A 14,787-nucleotide genomic window follows, 5' to 3' on the forward strand; every position below is an offset into this window, starting at 1 on the left:
GCACGCATGCACACAGGTAAGTTATTCAGAGAAGCTCGTTACTCAGAGCTTTCCCTGGGTGTCTGTGCTCCAGGTGCTTTTAAGAGACAACCACGGGCAGCAAAGCAGCTCCTAACTCTCGGATGATCTCGCTTATTTCAGGTATGAATAATATTTCTGGCTGTGAGTCTCTATTACAGGTTATCTGCAGATTGTAATAAACTCTTCTGCGTCTACTTTGGAGAGGAAATAATCGTTATGGAGTCCCACTCCCCGAACAGAGGAGTTTTGTTGCCTTAGGACCAGATTCAGTGGAAGGAAGGGTTGCAAAAGCTCTTGAAAAATGTAATTCCTTTCCAGGTCTTGAAAAAAAAAAAAAAGCTGTGCATCGCAGCGGTTTTATTTAGACCCATTAGATCTTCCAGATGCATGCAGGGTTCTGTTCCCCAAAGACAGATATTAAACCTCATTCTTCTTAATGTATTGTTTTAAATAACAGGAATGGTTCAGCACTCCTGCTGAAACCCATCCCTGCCCCCTCAAGAGTTTCCTGCATGGCTCTGGGCTGTTCTGAGGAGGATGTTGTTGCAAATCACTTAATTATGTTTTATGAAAATCCCAAAGCCAAAGCAAACATTCCAGGTTCAGACGGGCTGTGTGTGGCCCAGATTTGTACATCAGCCTTTACACCTTCCAGGGGCATTTCTATTATCCCTTTTTTCTCACATAAGGCTAACTTCTCTCCTACCCATCTTCACACCCATTTCAGGCTTATTCAAACTGCTTTGCTTGCAGCTCAGAAATACATTTAAGATCTTCAGAAATTAATTCTCTGCTCTTTCCCAGGAGGAACGGGTAAGAGTGTGTAATTTCATTGTCTCCATTTTACAAACCAGCGTATGGCAGCACCAAGGGGGATGTTTCACAGGAAAGCAGTCCCATCATCCCCTCCCTTCTAGCCCCGTGTTCTTCATCTGGGAAGGAAACGGATCTCGCTGGAACATCCCCCCGCAGGTGTGCGGAGAGGGGGTTTGCTGGGTTATCTTTTCCTTGGATCTGTTCTCTGATCCAGTTCAGTGTGTGGCTGTGTGAACATTTGTGCTGGACAAGTGTTGACAAACCACTTTGTCTGCCTGCTAGCAGATCATTTATAGCATCTATCTCTGAGTAACGAGCTTCTCTGAATAATTTACCTGTGTGCATGCATGCCTGAAACAGGCACAACTGCAGGGCAGAGAGACCCTCTCTGGGGCTCAAGCTCACATCCTCTTCAGCCACTTATTAACATTTGAGTAACTGTTGCCTTTTTCTCTTGGCTGGGAAGATAATAGGTCTCTTTATCCTAATGTTTTTGGGAATTGATAGGGACCCTGCATCTTCACGACTATTGCTTTTCTGTCAAACATGTTGGAAGTGAGCTAGGAGTGAAATGATTGTCCGTGGGGAAGAGGCAGGAACTGGATGCACCTGTCCATACACTGGGATCAGCTGTATACCAGGATCACCTGTGTTCTTTCACAGGCAGCCACAACAAAATGAGTGCAAGAAAAAATATTCTGTTCTATATCCACAGAAACTGAGACCACAGCCTGCTTTTCCTTGCAGGCTACCTTTAAAGGAATTTAGAAAATGTCAGCCTTTTTTTCAGATTGCAGTGTAAGAACAATGTGCTGCCAGTTTGGAAAAAAAAAAAAGACAGTTCAAGGTGATGGTGTATAATTCCAGCTGTTGCTAGTAAGAGCTGACGATTATAGTGCCAGTTCAGCAGCAATTCCAGCTTGGGTCTGTCGGTGTTGGGAGCCTGAATTACAATGCTTTTCTTGCACATAAACCCCAGCAGAGGCCACCAGCTATCCATTTCAGGAGCCACAGGAAAGCTACAATGCTAATTAAGGGAGATCTTAATGTCTTGGAGGAAGTGCCTGACTCCTTGGTGTGCCTGGATGGTGAAGACATCAAGGCGGTGGGGGAACGGTCCTAAATCCTCATGATCCATATATGCTTTGCAAAATCTGCTGGCTGGCTACTGCGTCGCTGTTCTGTATTACTGTCACCGCCTTTCCCTCGGCTTTCTGTGCCTTGTTGCTTTCACGGTTGTCTCTTCTAAATGGTAGGAAACGTGGCGATAGTTAGAGCTCCTCTGTGCTGTGTTGTGATAGCTTTGGATATCGGTGCCTTAAAGAAATACTAGAACGCCTCAAGGAGTTAAGAATCCCGCAATCCTGTCGCTTAGCGTTGTGATTCTGCCTGGGTTTGTGCATGAAGTGAAGTTGTATCCAGCCTGTGCTCAGACACAGAGGCGTTCAGGAACCAGGAGGAAGAAGAACTCAGGTAATTTCATGGGTCTTGCTCTTTACTAGCAATCAGCGGTGTCTTACAATGAATAAAAAGCTGTTGGCAGTGGTATTTGTCAGCAGAGGTAAGTAATGTCTATCCAACACAAACCCTTCATGTCCTGTGATGGATTCTATCCTATTCTGTACGCTACCCCCTTTCTTGTGATCCATTGTTGTTTTTTGCAGCAGCCCTATTCATATTTAAAGATTATTACTCCACTTCCTCTTGGTCTTACCCAAACTGAACAAATCCATTTCTTTTACCTTTTTCTCATAGGTCACTCTTGAACACGTTCATCTGGAGTCGTTCTAATTCTCCATCTCTTTCCCAACGTGTGATGCAATGTGGACACAATCCACCAGATGAATTAGTGGTATTTTTTTAAAAGCATTGGGGTTTCTTTCTCTCTGCACACATGTAATCTGCCTGGTTCATTGCAGCTGAGCAAGAGATCTGAGCTGTGGCTTAGGTCCAACTACTTGCAGGGAGCTCTTGGCATGAATATGTAGGGTTAACCAAACCCAACCCACAGCAAAGTAATTGAATTATTTCATCTAATGAATTCAAATCTATTGTGACCCGTTTGCCACTTGTACAAGAGAAAGAAACTGAGTTTGTCAGATGATAAATTATCCATAGCAAATTCATGAATTTTAGGGCCAAAGGGGACCATTACGCTCATCTTAGCCTGACCTCCCGCATAACCCAGGCTGGGGAATTCGACCCGGCGATTCCCGTGTCATTAGCGTGTGGGTGACTCGTTTGCTCAGAGCTCTGTGGAATACCATAGATCTGGCGGGAGCCCAAACTGGAAGCTGGCCTCCACCCGCCTTTCTCTTGCTCCCCTTTCCAGCATTGTTTCTCTAAAGGGCAATTACTCCATCTGCCCACGTTCATTAAATGCCGACCCAGCGCTGTGGGCCCCAGGCAGCAAAGCACCCTCTGTCTCCTGCGGTTGAGGAAGCTCTGTAGCCAGAGGCAAGAGCAGCTGCTTTTCATCTTTTTCACTTTTCTTTTTTCACTTGAAGAGGGGCTTGTGGGGAGGCACGGACAACCCCCTCTTCGGGAAATGCAGAATCTCATCGGGCTGAATGGTTGCTCCTTCCCATGCACTCACGAACGGCTGCTTGTGCCAGGATGCTCGCTGCTCTCTGAGAAACCACAAACCTGGGTGAAACGCTGGCTGGTGTGAGGCATGGCACCCCAGCCTGGCCTGTGGGGCTGCCTGGGGTCCTCCTGGCTGCCTGCTCGGGGTGCTGAGGGGCTCCCTTTCTGCTGCGTGGGACGGCGCTCACCAGGACCCCCCTGCTCCTCCCTGGGCTCTCAGCAGGATGGCTTCTGCTTCTGCTGCTGTGGTTTATCTGCACAACTGAGACCACTCCAAAGCTAAGACACAGATACAACTTTGTTTATGAGCCTTCTTTTGGATTTAAATGCCCAATCAATTAATTCTTGGGAGAGAGGCTTCTGTGGTTTGCTAGTAGGGTGTTATTGATGGTGTTTTTCCCTGAGCAGGATCTCTGCTTGCTCTTGAGAGGGGCTTTTGCGCAGGTCCCTAGGGTGAAACGCGCCAGAAAGTGGGACGTGGCTCTGGATTCCCCACGACCACAGGGTCCCACATGACCGCACGGCTGACGGGACTGCAGGGCGAGCTGCTGGAACCCGCCGAAAGCCACAATTTGTGCCTGCACTTCTTTGGGGAGTCTGCGACGATAATGATGTTTAATTTGGTGTTGCTGGATAAGCAGCACTCATTTACAGGCAGGCTCCTGCCGAGCGATCAGCTCACAAACCTACGGGAGCGTTGCAGGCTGTGGAAAACAGCGGGAGACGCATGCAGCATTTGAAGTGCCCTGCATCCAGCTCTGGACACCTGAGGGACAATAAATAAAAGAGGTGCCAGCGTCCAACGGGACAGCTGCCGTGGGCTGGAGGGAAACATCCCATTTCCGAGCGCGTTCCTCGCCGCCACAGGTCCTGGCTGCTTGCTCGGTGGCTCCTGGCGGCGGGTGCTGGTGTCAGGCTGCCGGGGGGCTGCTGGCGCACCCCTGCTGCTGGCGTGGCTGCAGCTGGGCCAGGTCCCGGTGCTCCTCCAGGTGCGGGCACTTGGTGCTGGGAGCAGAGCCTCAGCTGAGCGAGCCGGGAGAGGTTTTACAGCGGAGCCGAGCGGCTGGGGGCAGGGTGGTTTGCTGCTGCACCGAGCCCTTTGTGCGGGAGCCCTGCTCTGCGCCTCGACGTGGGCACCGGGGGCAGGCGGGCACCCCAGGGTGAGGGCACCCCAGGGTGAGGGCACCCCACGGGAGCTGCTTCGCTCCGGGGCCAGCGGCGGCTCCCGGGGCGGCGGCAGCCTGGAGCCCCGCGGCCGGGCCGGAGGAGGAGGAGGAGGAGGAGGAAGGGCCGCTGCCCGCCCGGGGCTGACATCAGCCGGAGGAGGGGCCTGCCCGCGAGTTTCTTTGCTCGGCGCATCACTTCCCGCCGCTGCCATACTCCGGTGCCCGGTCCCGGGCTGCGGCGGGGCCGGGGCCGGTGCTGGGGCCGGGGCCGGTGCCCATGGCGTGCCCGCCCGCCGCCGCCGACAGCCCGGGCTCCGCCGCCCGCCGGCTCTACTCGAGGTGAGCGGGGCCGGGCCGGGGGCTGGGGAGCGGGGCCCCGGCGGGATCGGTCCCTGCCCGCCGCCCCCGGAGCCTCCCGGGCGGCCCCGGGACCCAGCAGCCCCCCGCCGGGAGGAGCGGAGCGGAGGGGAGGGGAAGGGCAGGAGCCTCCTCCCGGGGAGGGAGAGGGCTGCTGCGCCCAGCAGGAGCGGGGTGAAAGACGCCGGGACGTGGCGCTCCCCCCGTGGGGGGGCTCCTGCCCAGTTCCCAGGACGGGCGGGGGCTGAGGTTACCGGGGGGGAGCCGGGGTTTGCTTCGGCACCAGCCCGGAGCCGTCGGCACCGTGTGCTGAGGATGCTGAGACCTCGCCTGTGCTGGGCGTTTTTGTATGGGAGGCTCTCAGTCGCACTGCAGAGACTTTAAGGCTCGGCTTTAAAATTGGGCGCTACCCAGATTTGCGCAAGGCTGGAGAAAATAGCTTCAGGCTATCCGGGGTTTATGCAAATACCAGGGCTTGGCTCTCCTTTTCGTCCAGGTCAAAAAATCAAAAAGTCTGAGCAGGAGGCGATTTGAGGCCCAGCGGTGTTGCTCGGAGTATTGTTGCTTATTCTGTTATAGCCTCGTTGTGTTTTATTTCCCCTCTAGTAGTCACAAGTGGGGGTAATGCAGTGCTTGGATGGGAGGGGGATACTCGTACTGCATGCAAGATAGTAGTTTTCCATCAATTCACTTCCTCTGCTTTGCAATTATTAGAAAAGCAGCTAGTAGGGTGTCTAGTTCCAAGTATGAGTTCGTTAGGGAAGCAGGTGTTTTCTGGTGTGTCAACTCCTGGGGAAAATGAAAAGTCAATGTGGATAAAGCTGTTGGTCTGGCAGCGCAGGAGCTGCAGAGAAATGCACTGGCTTTTCATCAGGCTTGATCTCTTTTGTTTGTTTGTTTGTTTGTTTCTTCTTGAAAACTTTTTGGGGAATTGACTTGTCATTTTTGGGATGGAAATCCTGGTGGGGGGCTGTGTACCCCCCCCGTGGGCCTGTCCTGCACCGTAGGCAGCGCTGCCAGCTGCGCAGAGGAGCGGTGGGGAATGTGACTTGGTGACTTAGTCTGGGCAGCTCCTGCAGCGCTCTGCAGGCCTTGGAAATGTGTGCCAGTGGAGCCTGTGCTGCTAGCTGGGGTTGTAACTCTGTAAGTTTCTCTGTAGCTTCACTTGCATTGCCCTGTAGAAACATCTAGCTTGGAATAAATGACTCTAAGCTCTGTCCGGCAGTAGGCACGTCTGGGGTGACAGAAGCTCGGGTGACTCCTCAGGTAGTAAAGCTATAATGACTACTATCAAATAGTATCAAAGTCTCTCTCCATGTGCGTTTATTTTCCCTCGGGGCAGTAACTCCGGTGTAAGACCTGCAGTGGGCCCCTGTGTGGGCAGGGGGTGCCGGACCCCTCGGCCAGGGAGAGGAAGAGGGCTGGGCTGGGAAGAAGCGTGCAGTGAAATGGGAGCGTTTGGGGCCTGCTGGCAACATGACATCTCTGGTCACACCCCACAAACCTGAGTTGAGCAAGCATGGACATAAGCCTGGGCTGGTGCTTTACTTTCCGTGGTGTTTCAGGCTGGTGCTAATCTACGTGTGTCCCGTTCAGCTGTGTGTGACCTCTGAGGACTTCGGTTGGACAGAATGTGGACTGAGAGGCCCATGAAATGCCTGCTTGCAGCAGGTGTCCTCCTCTTCTCCACAGCTGCAGAAGATCTTGCTTGTCTTTTTGTGCTGGCTGGCTTCAAACGGGTGGGAAGTGGCCAGCACCAAGCCCATCAAATGATTCCCTAGGACCGCGGTTCCTGAGAGTTGTGTATGTCAAGGCAGGGCGAGCCTGCTGCTGGCCAGGGAGCTCTGCTGGGTTTGGCCATTTGCTTTTTAAAGTCCCCCTGGAGGTATCTGAGTCTGGGAGTGAAATGTATAAATCCAGCACAAAAACTCAGATAAAAACATGCCTCGTTCATTCCTCCTTCCTTGGTGTCCCCCCCCCAGGCCTCCCCTTCTCTTCCCTCGCTCCGTTCTCTTGCGGCGCCGTGCGTTCAGGGGAGCTGCTGGCTGCTGTAATGTTTACGAACTTCTCTTGATTGTGCTGTAAACAGTCTCCATCTCGCTCATTAAAGTCACTTCAGTGGGTACCTGACCTGAATGTGCGCCGGGCAATTAGAGTGCTCTCAGAGCACCGGGGATCTTTCTGGAGAAGGTGACTTTCTCCTGTTCTGCTGGGAAACTGAGGTGGAGGAGTTGTCGGCTTTCTGCTGCTGAAGGCAGCGAGAGAGGGCATAACTCGGCACGGGGTTAAGACAGGATAAACCTGTGTTTACAAGGCAAATTGTGGGAAAAACTCCACCGCCAGCGTGGACTCTGCTCTGGAACAGTTCCTGTTCGTTTTGCATAGGTGTCCAAGGAATCACAACACCCTGGCATCCTCCGGTCACTTTCTGGGTTGCTAGTACTTGTTAACTTCCCCAACTTTAGAAGACGGGGTTCTGTGGGGTGGGGACGAGTCGGCGCATCAGTGAAAACGTGCTGCTTTGCACCACCAGGAAGCTGGGAATGGCCCTTTCTTGTCCCTTGAGTATGTAGATCCGTCTTGAAACTGCTTATTACATTTGAGAAAGTATTTCTTTTTGTGTCTAAAACAGCAATTTTTCTTCTGTAGGCCTATGCAGTTGGTCTGATTTAGGCAGAGAGATGTTCTTAAACAGAAACAAACAAAAACAGGACAAACACTTCTAAAATAGCTGTGCTGCATAACAGGTGACATGGACAAAAATTCCCTGGTAGCTTAGTGTGCAGTAGTGGTTATCTTGGCATCTGTTTGGGACAGTTTTGAACAACCTTCTCGTAGTTCCAGTGTTTGTGAGCGGTGTGCTCATCCCAGAGCGAAGCCCAGCAGAACGTTTGTCGACCCGCTGCTGTTCCGGCCTCGGGCTGGGAGTTGGTGTCTGGGTGTCACGCAGGTTGCCCCGGGGCCTTGGCCATCCCATTCGATTCTCCCATGTCCCAACTTTGTGGGACATAGGGAAGGAGAGCTCCTTACCTGTATATGTTTTGGGAAGGGGAGGTACCCGATATCTGTACAGTGCCTAGCATGGTGTGGTCTTTGTCTTCTGACCTCTAGGTGCTGCTGCAATACAACCGATTGTCTCAGGGGAGTTAATTTGATGTGTGTGCACATACAAGCCACGATGCTGTGCTGCTCTTCCCCATGCTGTGCTTGCTGACTTGCACGCCAGACCCTGTGCTTCTTGTCTTGACACCCCGTGAAGCCCGTTCCGCCGTCAGAGGAACATTTACACTGTATTTGGCCACCCCAGGGCCTGGGCGTGGGTTTGAAGGGAGGCAGCTTTTGACCCTTCCACCCTGGGATGCCGCAGCGAGAGCGAGCGGCACTGCCCGTGGCTGTAAGCAGGAGGCTGGGGGAGTGGTAAGGGTGGCGAAGGTCTTTGGGGTCCGTGGTGCTAACAGCCCCTTGCCATCAGGTTGCAGGTGGATTGCAGTGCCCAGGTGCTGCAATTTGCTTGTCTAATGAGGGAGTCCTGCTTTGGCTCCTGCTGGATCCGGGGCTGGTCGGAGCTTTGGGTGGCGTCTGCACCACTGCCTGCTTATAAAAATCTTCTCGGGTGTAAGTAGTTTCTGTTTTCCTGGTGGGCGTAACTACCTGGGGATCTGTTCCCTATTATTTGTGAAGTAACTGAGCGAAGCAGTGCCTACTGCACCAAAGGATGAGAACCCTTTATGAAGGCTGGGAGAACTATTTGTTGTTAGAGTGATTTAAAAAATCCTTTGTGGGTTTTCCTCTGAACCACGACAGCAGAGACTTGGCTGTGATGGGAGACCAGAAATATCTGGGCGAAGGAGACGGGAGCTGGCTGCGCAGCTTGGTTTGCATTCCCCTTCTCCAGGTCAGTGATGAGAATGTCCCAGACACTGGATTTATTCCTGATCTTACATAAAACAGCTTTGTTAGTGCACCGTAGCTACGTGCAGTTTGTGCTCTCCCTAGAGCAAACATGGGCATGTCTGAAGCCTCGTCGCCTGTACTCTCATTTTCTAGCCTTGCCTCCACTCCAGCAGATCTGGCTGATCGGAGAACATAAACTGCATCTTTTTGTGTTGGTGTGGCTGCTTTTTTGCCGTTTTGTATTTTTGCACTTCTGGTGATGTCCAGGCTTGCATTCAGCCTTGCCTGAAGAGCGAGTCTGAGCTGTCAGGCCTTACTCTGCGAGGAGCCACCAGCAGCGCATTTCTTCAATTTGGGGGCTGCCTTATTTATCTCCTGATGCTCTTCTGCTGTAAGAACAGCTTTGTCTCCAAACTGCTGCTCGAGTGTACTTTGTCTCCCCCCTCCCAGGCCAGCTGCGTGTCACTGATGGGCCAGCCCAGCTCCCAGAACCCGAAGCCACTTCCCTGTTCCCAAACACGCCGACCGAAGCCGTGCAACACAAACACCGCCTGGGCACGCAGGCTGCGGAGCCCGACCACAGAGCGGGGCTGCTGAATTCTGGGCCTGGGCTATTTATATATCATCAGTGGGAGAGCTTTCCATTCACCGAGCTGCTCTCTCCTTTAGGATACTTTTAATTAAACATTACTTGAGGGAGCCAATTTTTCTAACTGGCTGAGAATTTAAGTGGTGTAAGCGGGATTTTTTTTTTTCCTTCTCCTGCTGGAAGCTGAAGGAAGTAGGAGGAATCTTGTTGGCAGGCTACCTGCAGAGGCCACATCTGTCGTCCAGCGCGGCGAGCTGGCAGCGTAAGGCAGGGGACACCCCGCCGAGGAGGTGGGAGGGAGGCGCAGCTGCTGGCTGAGCAATGCCTGGCGGCGTTGTGCAACTACCTAGGGAAGGAAGTGAAAATTTATCATTACAATGCAGTTTCAAGGGTGATATTAAATGAGCGGGTTGCGCTGCAACGCTGCTTAACTGACGTCTGCTGGGGTGGAAGGCCAGGGCTAGTGAGGGCACCTCATTCAACTCCAGGAGTGGGGCCAAGGCAGGCTCTTCCTAGAGCTGAGGGTTTGAGGCGCTGCACTGAGCCCTCCACGTGGGGAGTCAAACTCCAAACTGGTGTCACGGCCTGATCCTGCATGTGCCTGGCTGATTCCTGTCCCATGCAAGCATGGAAATGGAGGAGCAAGCACATGCTGAGGTGTCTCATTAATACCCAATTGTTTTTCCTTATTGTTTTCACTGAAATAAAAAGACCCTGTCAGAGAGCAAAGCCATAGACACTGGAGCAATAGCACAAAACCTGAATGAATTACTTGGCAGTGCTACTATCTAGTTGCTACTGTCAGGGTAGAAATAAATAGCTCAAGTCTTCTATTCCCAGTTTTCTTTCAGGATTTTGTCCGAGGAAGATAGGCACTGGAACCACAGGCCTTTGCTTTCTGACTCTCAGCTACATCATTCATAATCTCAAGAAGCTTCATCTGCTTCTGTGAGCCAGGAGGTCTGTGCAGCTGCTATGCCTGCAGGGGTTTCAGCCATCTGATTGTCTTGTCTCCCTTTGTGCTCTCCTATTGCTCTTTGCGTTCCTCTGGAGCAGCCAGGTTCATTGCGTGGCTCTTCTCTGGGAGGTTGTTGTAAATGCACCTCTGCTCCAGATGCTGCAGGAGAAACGTATTCCCCCATTTTAAGGCTGTTTTCTTAATCTGTGCTCATACTACTGACATACCTCGGTGTAGGAGCCATTTCATGTTGAGCCCTGGCTCCACCCGAAAGCAGCTGTTCTGTCTTGGAAGCTGCTTTGAAAAATGTATGGATGAAACTTCGTGCCGTCAGTTGATCTATGCAGTTTGCTCCCTGAGCTGCAGAAAATGCTGGCTGCGTTATGCCCCTGGGAAGCAGCTCTGAACATGCGCCGTGCCGGGCTCCTCGCCTGCCCTGGGGACCCAGCTCCGCTCCCCTCCCCTGCTCTGGCTGCCGAGGGGCAGACGCAGAGGGCTGGTGCCTGGGCAAAGCGTCGCCCCCGAGCCCCCTCCCTGGGTGCTGTGCCGAGCTCGCTGCGGACATGACTCCCGCTGCTGGTCCGTGATGAGACCTGGGGCCATCCCTTGATTTGCTGCCTGCCTGGTGCTTGTGCACAGCTGGGACAGGCGAGTGGCCTGCGCGTGCGTGCAGTGGAGTTTCCCCATGCATTGATTAAAAAATAAACCTGTGCCAATTCCAGGTAGAGCGGAGGGGTTTGCTGTGCGTGTTTACAGGTGGAATTGAGGGGTTTGCTTCGTTATTCTGTCAGAATACGTTCCCTTAGTGTCCTCGACACCTCTGAGGTTTTTGCTGACCGCTGGGCTCTGTCTGCTCTTCGAGTATCCCGGCTGCTGTCCTGTGATCTGCGCTGCCAGGATGGAGTACCCAAAGAACAACCTCATCTGTGGAGCCTCCATTCATGCCTGAGGAGAGCTGGAAAACGTCAATTAATATTCATCTCTCTGTGGCTATTTGTTAATTACTGTTGTTCATGGTTTGTATTACGGTGCTGCCGAACGTCCCACGCTGCTGTACCCGACTGAGCGGATCCTCGAAGGGTTACATCCGTTCCAGGCTCTCAGAGTGCTTAGTGAACATTAGTATTTTATTGCAGCCTTGCTGGGAAATGCTGTTCCTGTTTTCAAGGGTGAGAAGTTGTACATCCTTCGGGGTGAAAGCAAATATAGGTGGCAGAGCTGGGAACTGAGTGTCCTGACTCCCACTCCTTCCCTTTGGTGCTTCCTTACCCACGTCAACGAGGTTAACTGGGAACTGGAGACCTTGGGTTCGTTTTGGTGAGCTGTGCAGGCACAGCACTCTTAATGCACGACATTACAATGGTGCTGCTGTTCTGCTTAATGCGGGAGGGAGCGAGATGTTCAGAAATTCAGCAGCTGGGCAATTAAAGCCCAGGCTCTGCCTGTTTGCGAGGTGCGCCCCACAGATGTGGTGGGGCTGCTGCAACCCACGGGCCGGGGAGAGGAAAGGAGCAGCCTGGGTGGCCGGGGGGTCTGGATTTGGGCTCTCAGGGCAACCAGGCATCAGCTGGGAGAAGGCAGGCAAACATTCCCGAGCTGTTGGAGTGCTCAGGGACTCGTGCTTCTGTGTAGTTAGCTGTCTCACCAGCTCCAAGAAGAGAGCAGTTAATTTTAAAAGAGAAGCAGTCAGAGAAAAACGTTTCCTGTAAGAAAATCACCTGCGGGTTAAATCACCCGGGAACCCAGTGGAGTTCCTGGGTGTCCTGGCTGCGTGGGGCTTGTCTTTGGGATGTTGTGAAAGGTGGAAAGAGAAAACTACACAGCCCTGTTCCTGCAGCTGGGAGGAAGCTTCTGGGATGGGCACCGGCTGCTGGTGCTCTGGGAAGGGTCCCTTCCCTGCTGTGCTCTCGCTGGGCTCCTGTAAAGTTATCACAGCTCACGCTGTGCCAGAAACCAACCCCTTTCTAGGCAGCTCCCTGCTGCAGAGATCTGTGCCGGGAGAAGGGCAGCGGGGAGCGTATCCTGCTGCAAAACACAGAGGCCATCGGATCCGCCTTGTTCACTGGCCAAGCTCTCTGCAGCATGAAAGCAGAAATACAAACCACCAGTGACTAAATGAATGAAAATCTCAGGCACCGTAAGCAAAGTGTTGGTTCTCTTCCCTTTCTGACAAAAAATCCCCTCCGATTTCAGGGAGGAGCAGCTTGCTTAGGAAGCTCAGGGCCAGCCGAGGCGGGTGAAAAGGGGCTTCCATGTTAAATGCAGATGAATGTCCTGGAATTGTGAGAGTCCCGTGTGTGCCTCGAGGCGTTTCCTGGCCTGTTTGTCTCACTGAGTGTCTGAGCCCCTGCCCCATCTAACTAATAAAACAGACGAGTTCACTGCAGCCAGAATTTTAAGGCTGCAGCCCTTGGCCAGCTCCTGTATCGACGGCTTCCATTGGGGCTGTAATCCAGGGAGCTGCCAGCAGGAGAGAGGTGATTGAAGCATGTGGTTTGATGCTTTGCTGGGTAAGGGCACCGGAGAAAGGGAGGCTGTCACGTTATCTGCATCCATCCCTTTCAAGTGCACCCCTGGGAGTGTAAACAGCGAGAGCGTGCCATCAAATGCCCCTGGCTCCAAGGTTGTGTTCGACAGGGAGCTTCGATTGTGTGATACTCGAGCATCTAAAGAGTGAAATGGTTGAAAGTACCCAGTTTTTCCTCTGCTGTTGTGGAGGAAAATGAAAACTCACTCAGCAGAATGTGTTTCCTTCAATAATCTATTTTTTGGTGTTGGTGTTTCTGGCAGAAACTTGTCATCAGCCATGCCCCCGGCTCGCAGCGCTTTGCAGGGCTGGGTGAACGGTGGGTGCTGGGAAAAGCAAGCCCGGGAAACCTGTGTGGGTGTCAGGGAGCGGCCTGGCGTGGAGGGCTCCTGTTGTGCTGGTGGGGCTGCTGCCTGCAGGAAGCGGCATCAGGGCCACGTGCTGCTGGCGTCCTCTGCTTCGGGCTCTGTGTCCCTGCTGTCTGTGACCGGGGCTGGCCCCAGCACCCAAATGTGAAGCCAAAGGTGGTGTCGCAAGGATGAGGAGCAGAGAAAGCTGTTGCATGACCCGTCCCTGGCTCCCCCGCACTGACCACTGGATGTTCTGCTGGGGCAGAAACCTGTTTCTGAGGGACCTGATCCGTGGGACATCAGGGAGTCCTTTCAGGTCCGCTGAAGCAGGATCAGGCCCCAGCTGTGCCTGGAGAAGCTCCGTGCCTGTGTGCAGAGGGCAGAGCTCACCTGCTGAGGGCCGGGGTGGCTGCGCTGCCAGCAGCCTTGGGAAGGGGAGGAAGGAGAAGCTGTGCAGTCCTGGCTCCAAACGAGAACTGAGTCATCTGTCGAGGCTGTCAGCTCCCTCCCAGAGCTGGTTGCCTGAGGCTAACGTGGCACAGAGACAGGAGATGTAAATATATATATATACACACACATGGGAGAGAAAAGTAACGGCTCAAAACATGTGATTGGAATTTAAAAAAAAAAAACGAATTACCAATTAAAGCCGTGTGTGCTGGAGGATGTAACTGCTCCTGAAAGGCTCTTGGAGGCTGGTTGTACAGCACGAATGCAGCCGTTCCGTGGTGCCCTGCGTTAAAACAGGCAGGCTTCTCCAGCACGCGAACCCTGGGGGAAGCGGTGGTGTTCCCGTGTGTCAGCAGCCTCCAGGGCCTGGCGGGTTAAGGTGAGGAGCTGTCTCAGGTTAAGGTAAGGAGCTGTCTCGTCACCTGTCTCGCCCTCCCTGTCACTGCTGCCTGCGCTCCTGAAGTGTGTCTCAGCACAGCCTGCTGGCGTGCCCTGTCTGCATTTCCCTGGAAGATGAAGATGTCTCCGTGCAGGAGCAGAGATTTTTCTGAAGACGTGCATTATTCAAGAGTCAGTATAAAATGAGCTCCCTAGCTTTGGATGTGTGTAACCCTGGTGCTATCTTCTTTCCTCCTTTAGCAGTGGTGGGGAGAGGGAGCAGCGAATTCTTTCAGTGCCACAGCACAGCCTGCGCACTGCACAGCCCTTACAGCACCTGTCAGGTTGCAACAAGGAGCCATCCTAAACCTAAAACAGGTCCGTGGAGAGGTTTCCACAGCCCGTTCCTCATTCTGCCTCAGCTGAGGGCTTCTGTCAGCAGGTAATAATGGCAGAACATTAAACCTATGGCTTCATCCTTTCTACGTGCATGGTAACAAATGCTGTGCAGGGCATACTGTGCTGCGGCGGGGAAGGTGAGGGTGTGAAAGAAATATAAGGGAGAGAGAAAAAGGAACTGGAAGTTAAAACAATGAAGAGCATGGCCTTAGGAAGCTTGGTTTGGAAGGGGGGCACTTTCCCATGGGAATTGTGTTCTGCCTCCCCCCAGCAGGCATGGCTGTAGGCAAGGTACA

The 14,787-nt window shown here is 53.0% G+C and overlaps 1 protein-coding gene across 3 annotated transcripts in view; it reads left to right on the forward strand.

Moving 5' to 3' along the window:
* Positions 1-4,293: 4,293 nt before the first annotated feature.
* GPSM1 (G protein signaling modulator 1) overlaps positions 4,294-14,787 on the forward strand; it is a 72,150-nt gene continuing 61,656 nt past the window's right edge. The window contains exon 1 of one of the 3 annotated variants that reach the window (XM_080561470.1): positions 4,294-4,412. Coding sequence is in view for 1 of the 3 variants with exons in the window: in XM_080561468.1 (XP_080417594.1) it covers positions 4,867-4,928 (62 nt within the window). In the remaining 2 variants the exon portion in view is untranslated. The other 2 variants (XM_080561469.1, XM_080561468.1) reach the window with 2 other exon arrangements.

This window comes from Anser brachyrhynchus, assembly GCF_964034855.1.
Source record: "Anser brachyrhynchus genome assembly, chromosome: 19".
In the NCBI taxonomy this organism is placed as follows: Eukaryota; Metazoa; Chordata; class Aves; order Anseriformes; family Anatidae; genus Anser; species Anser brachyrhynchus.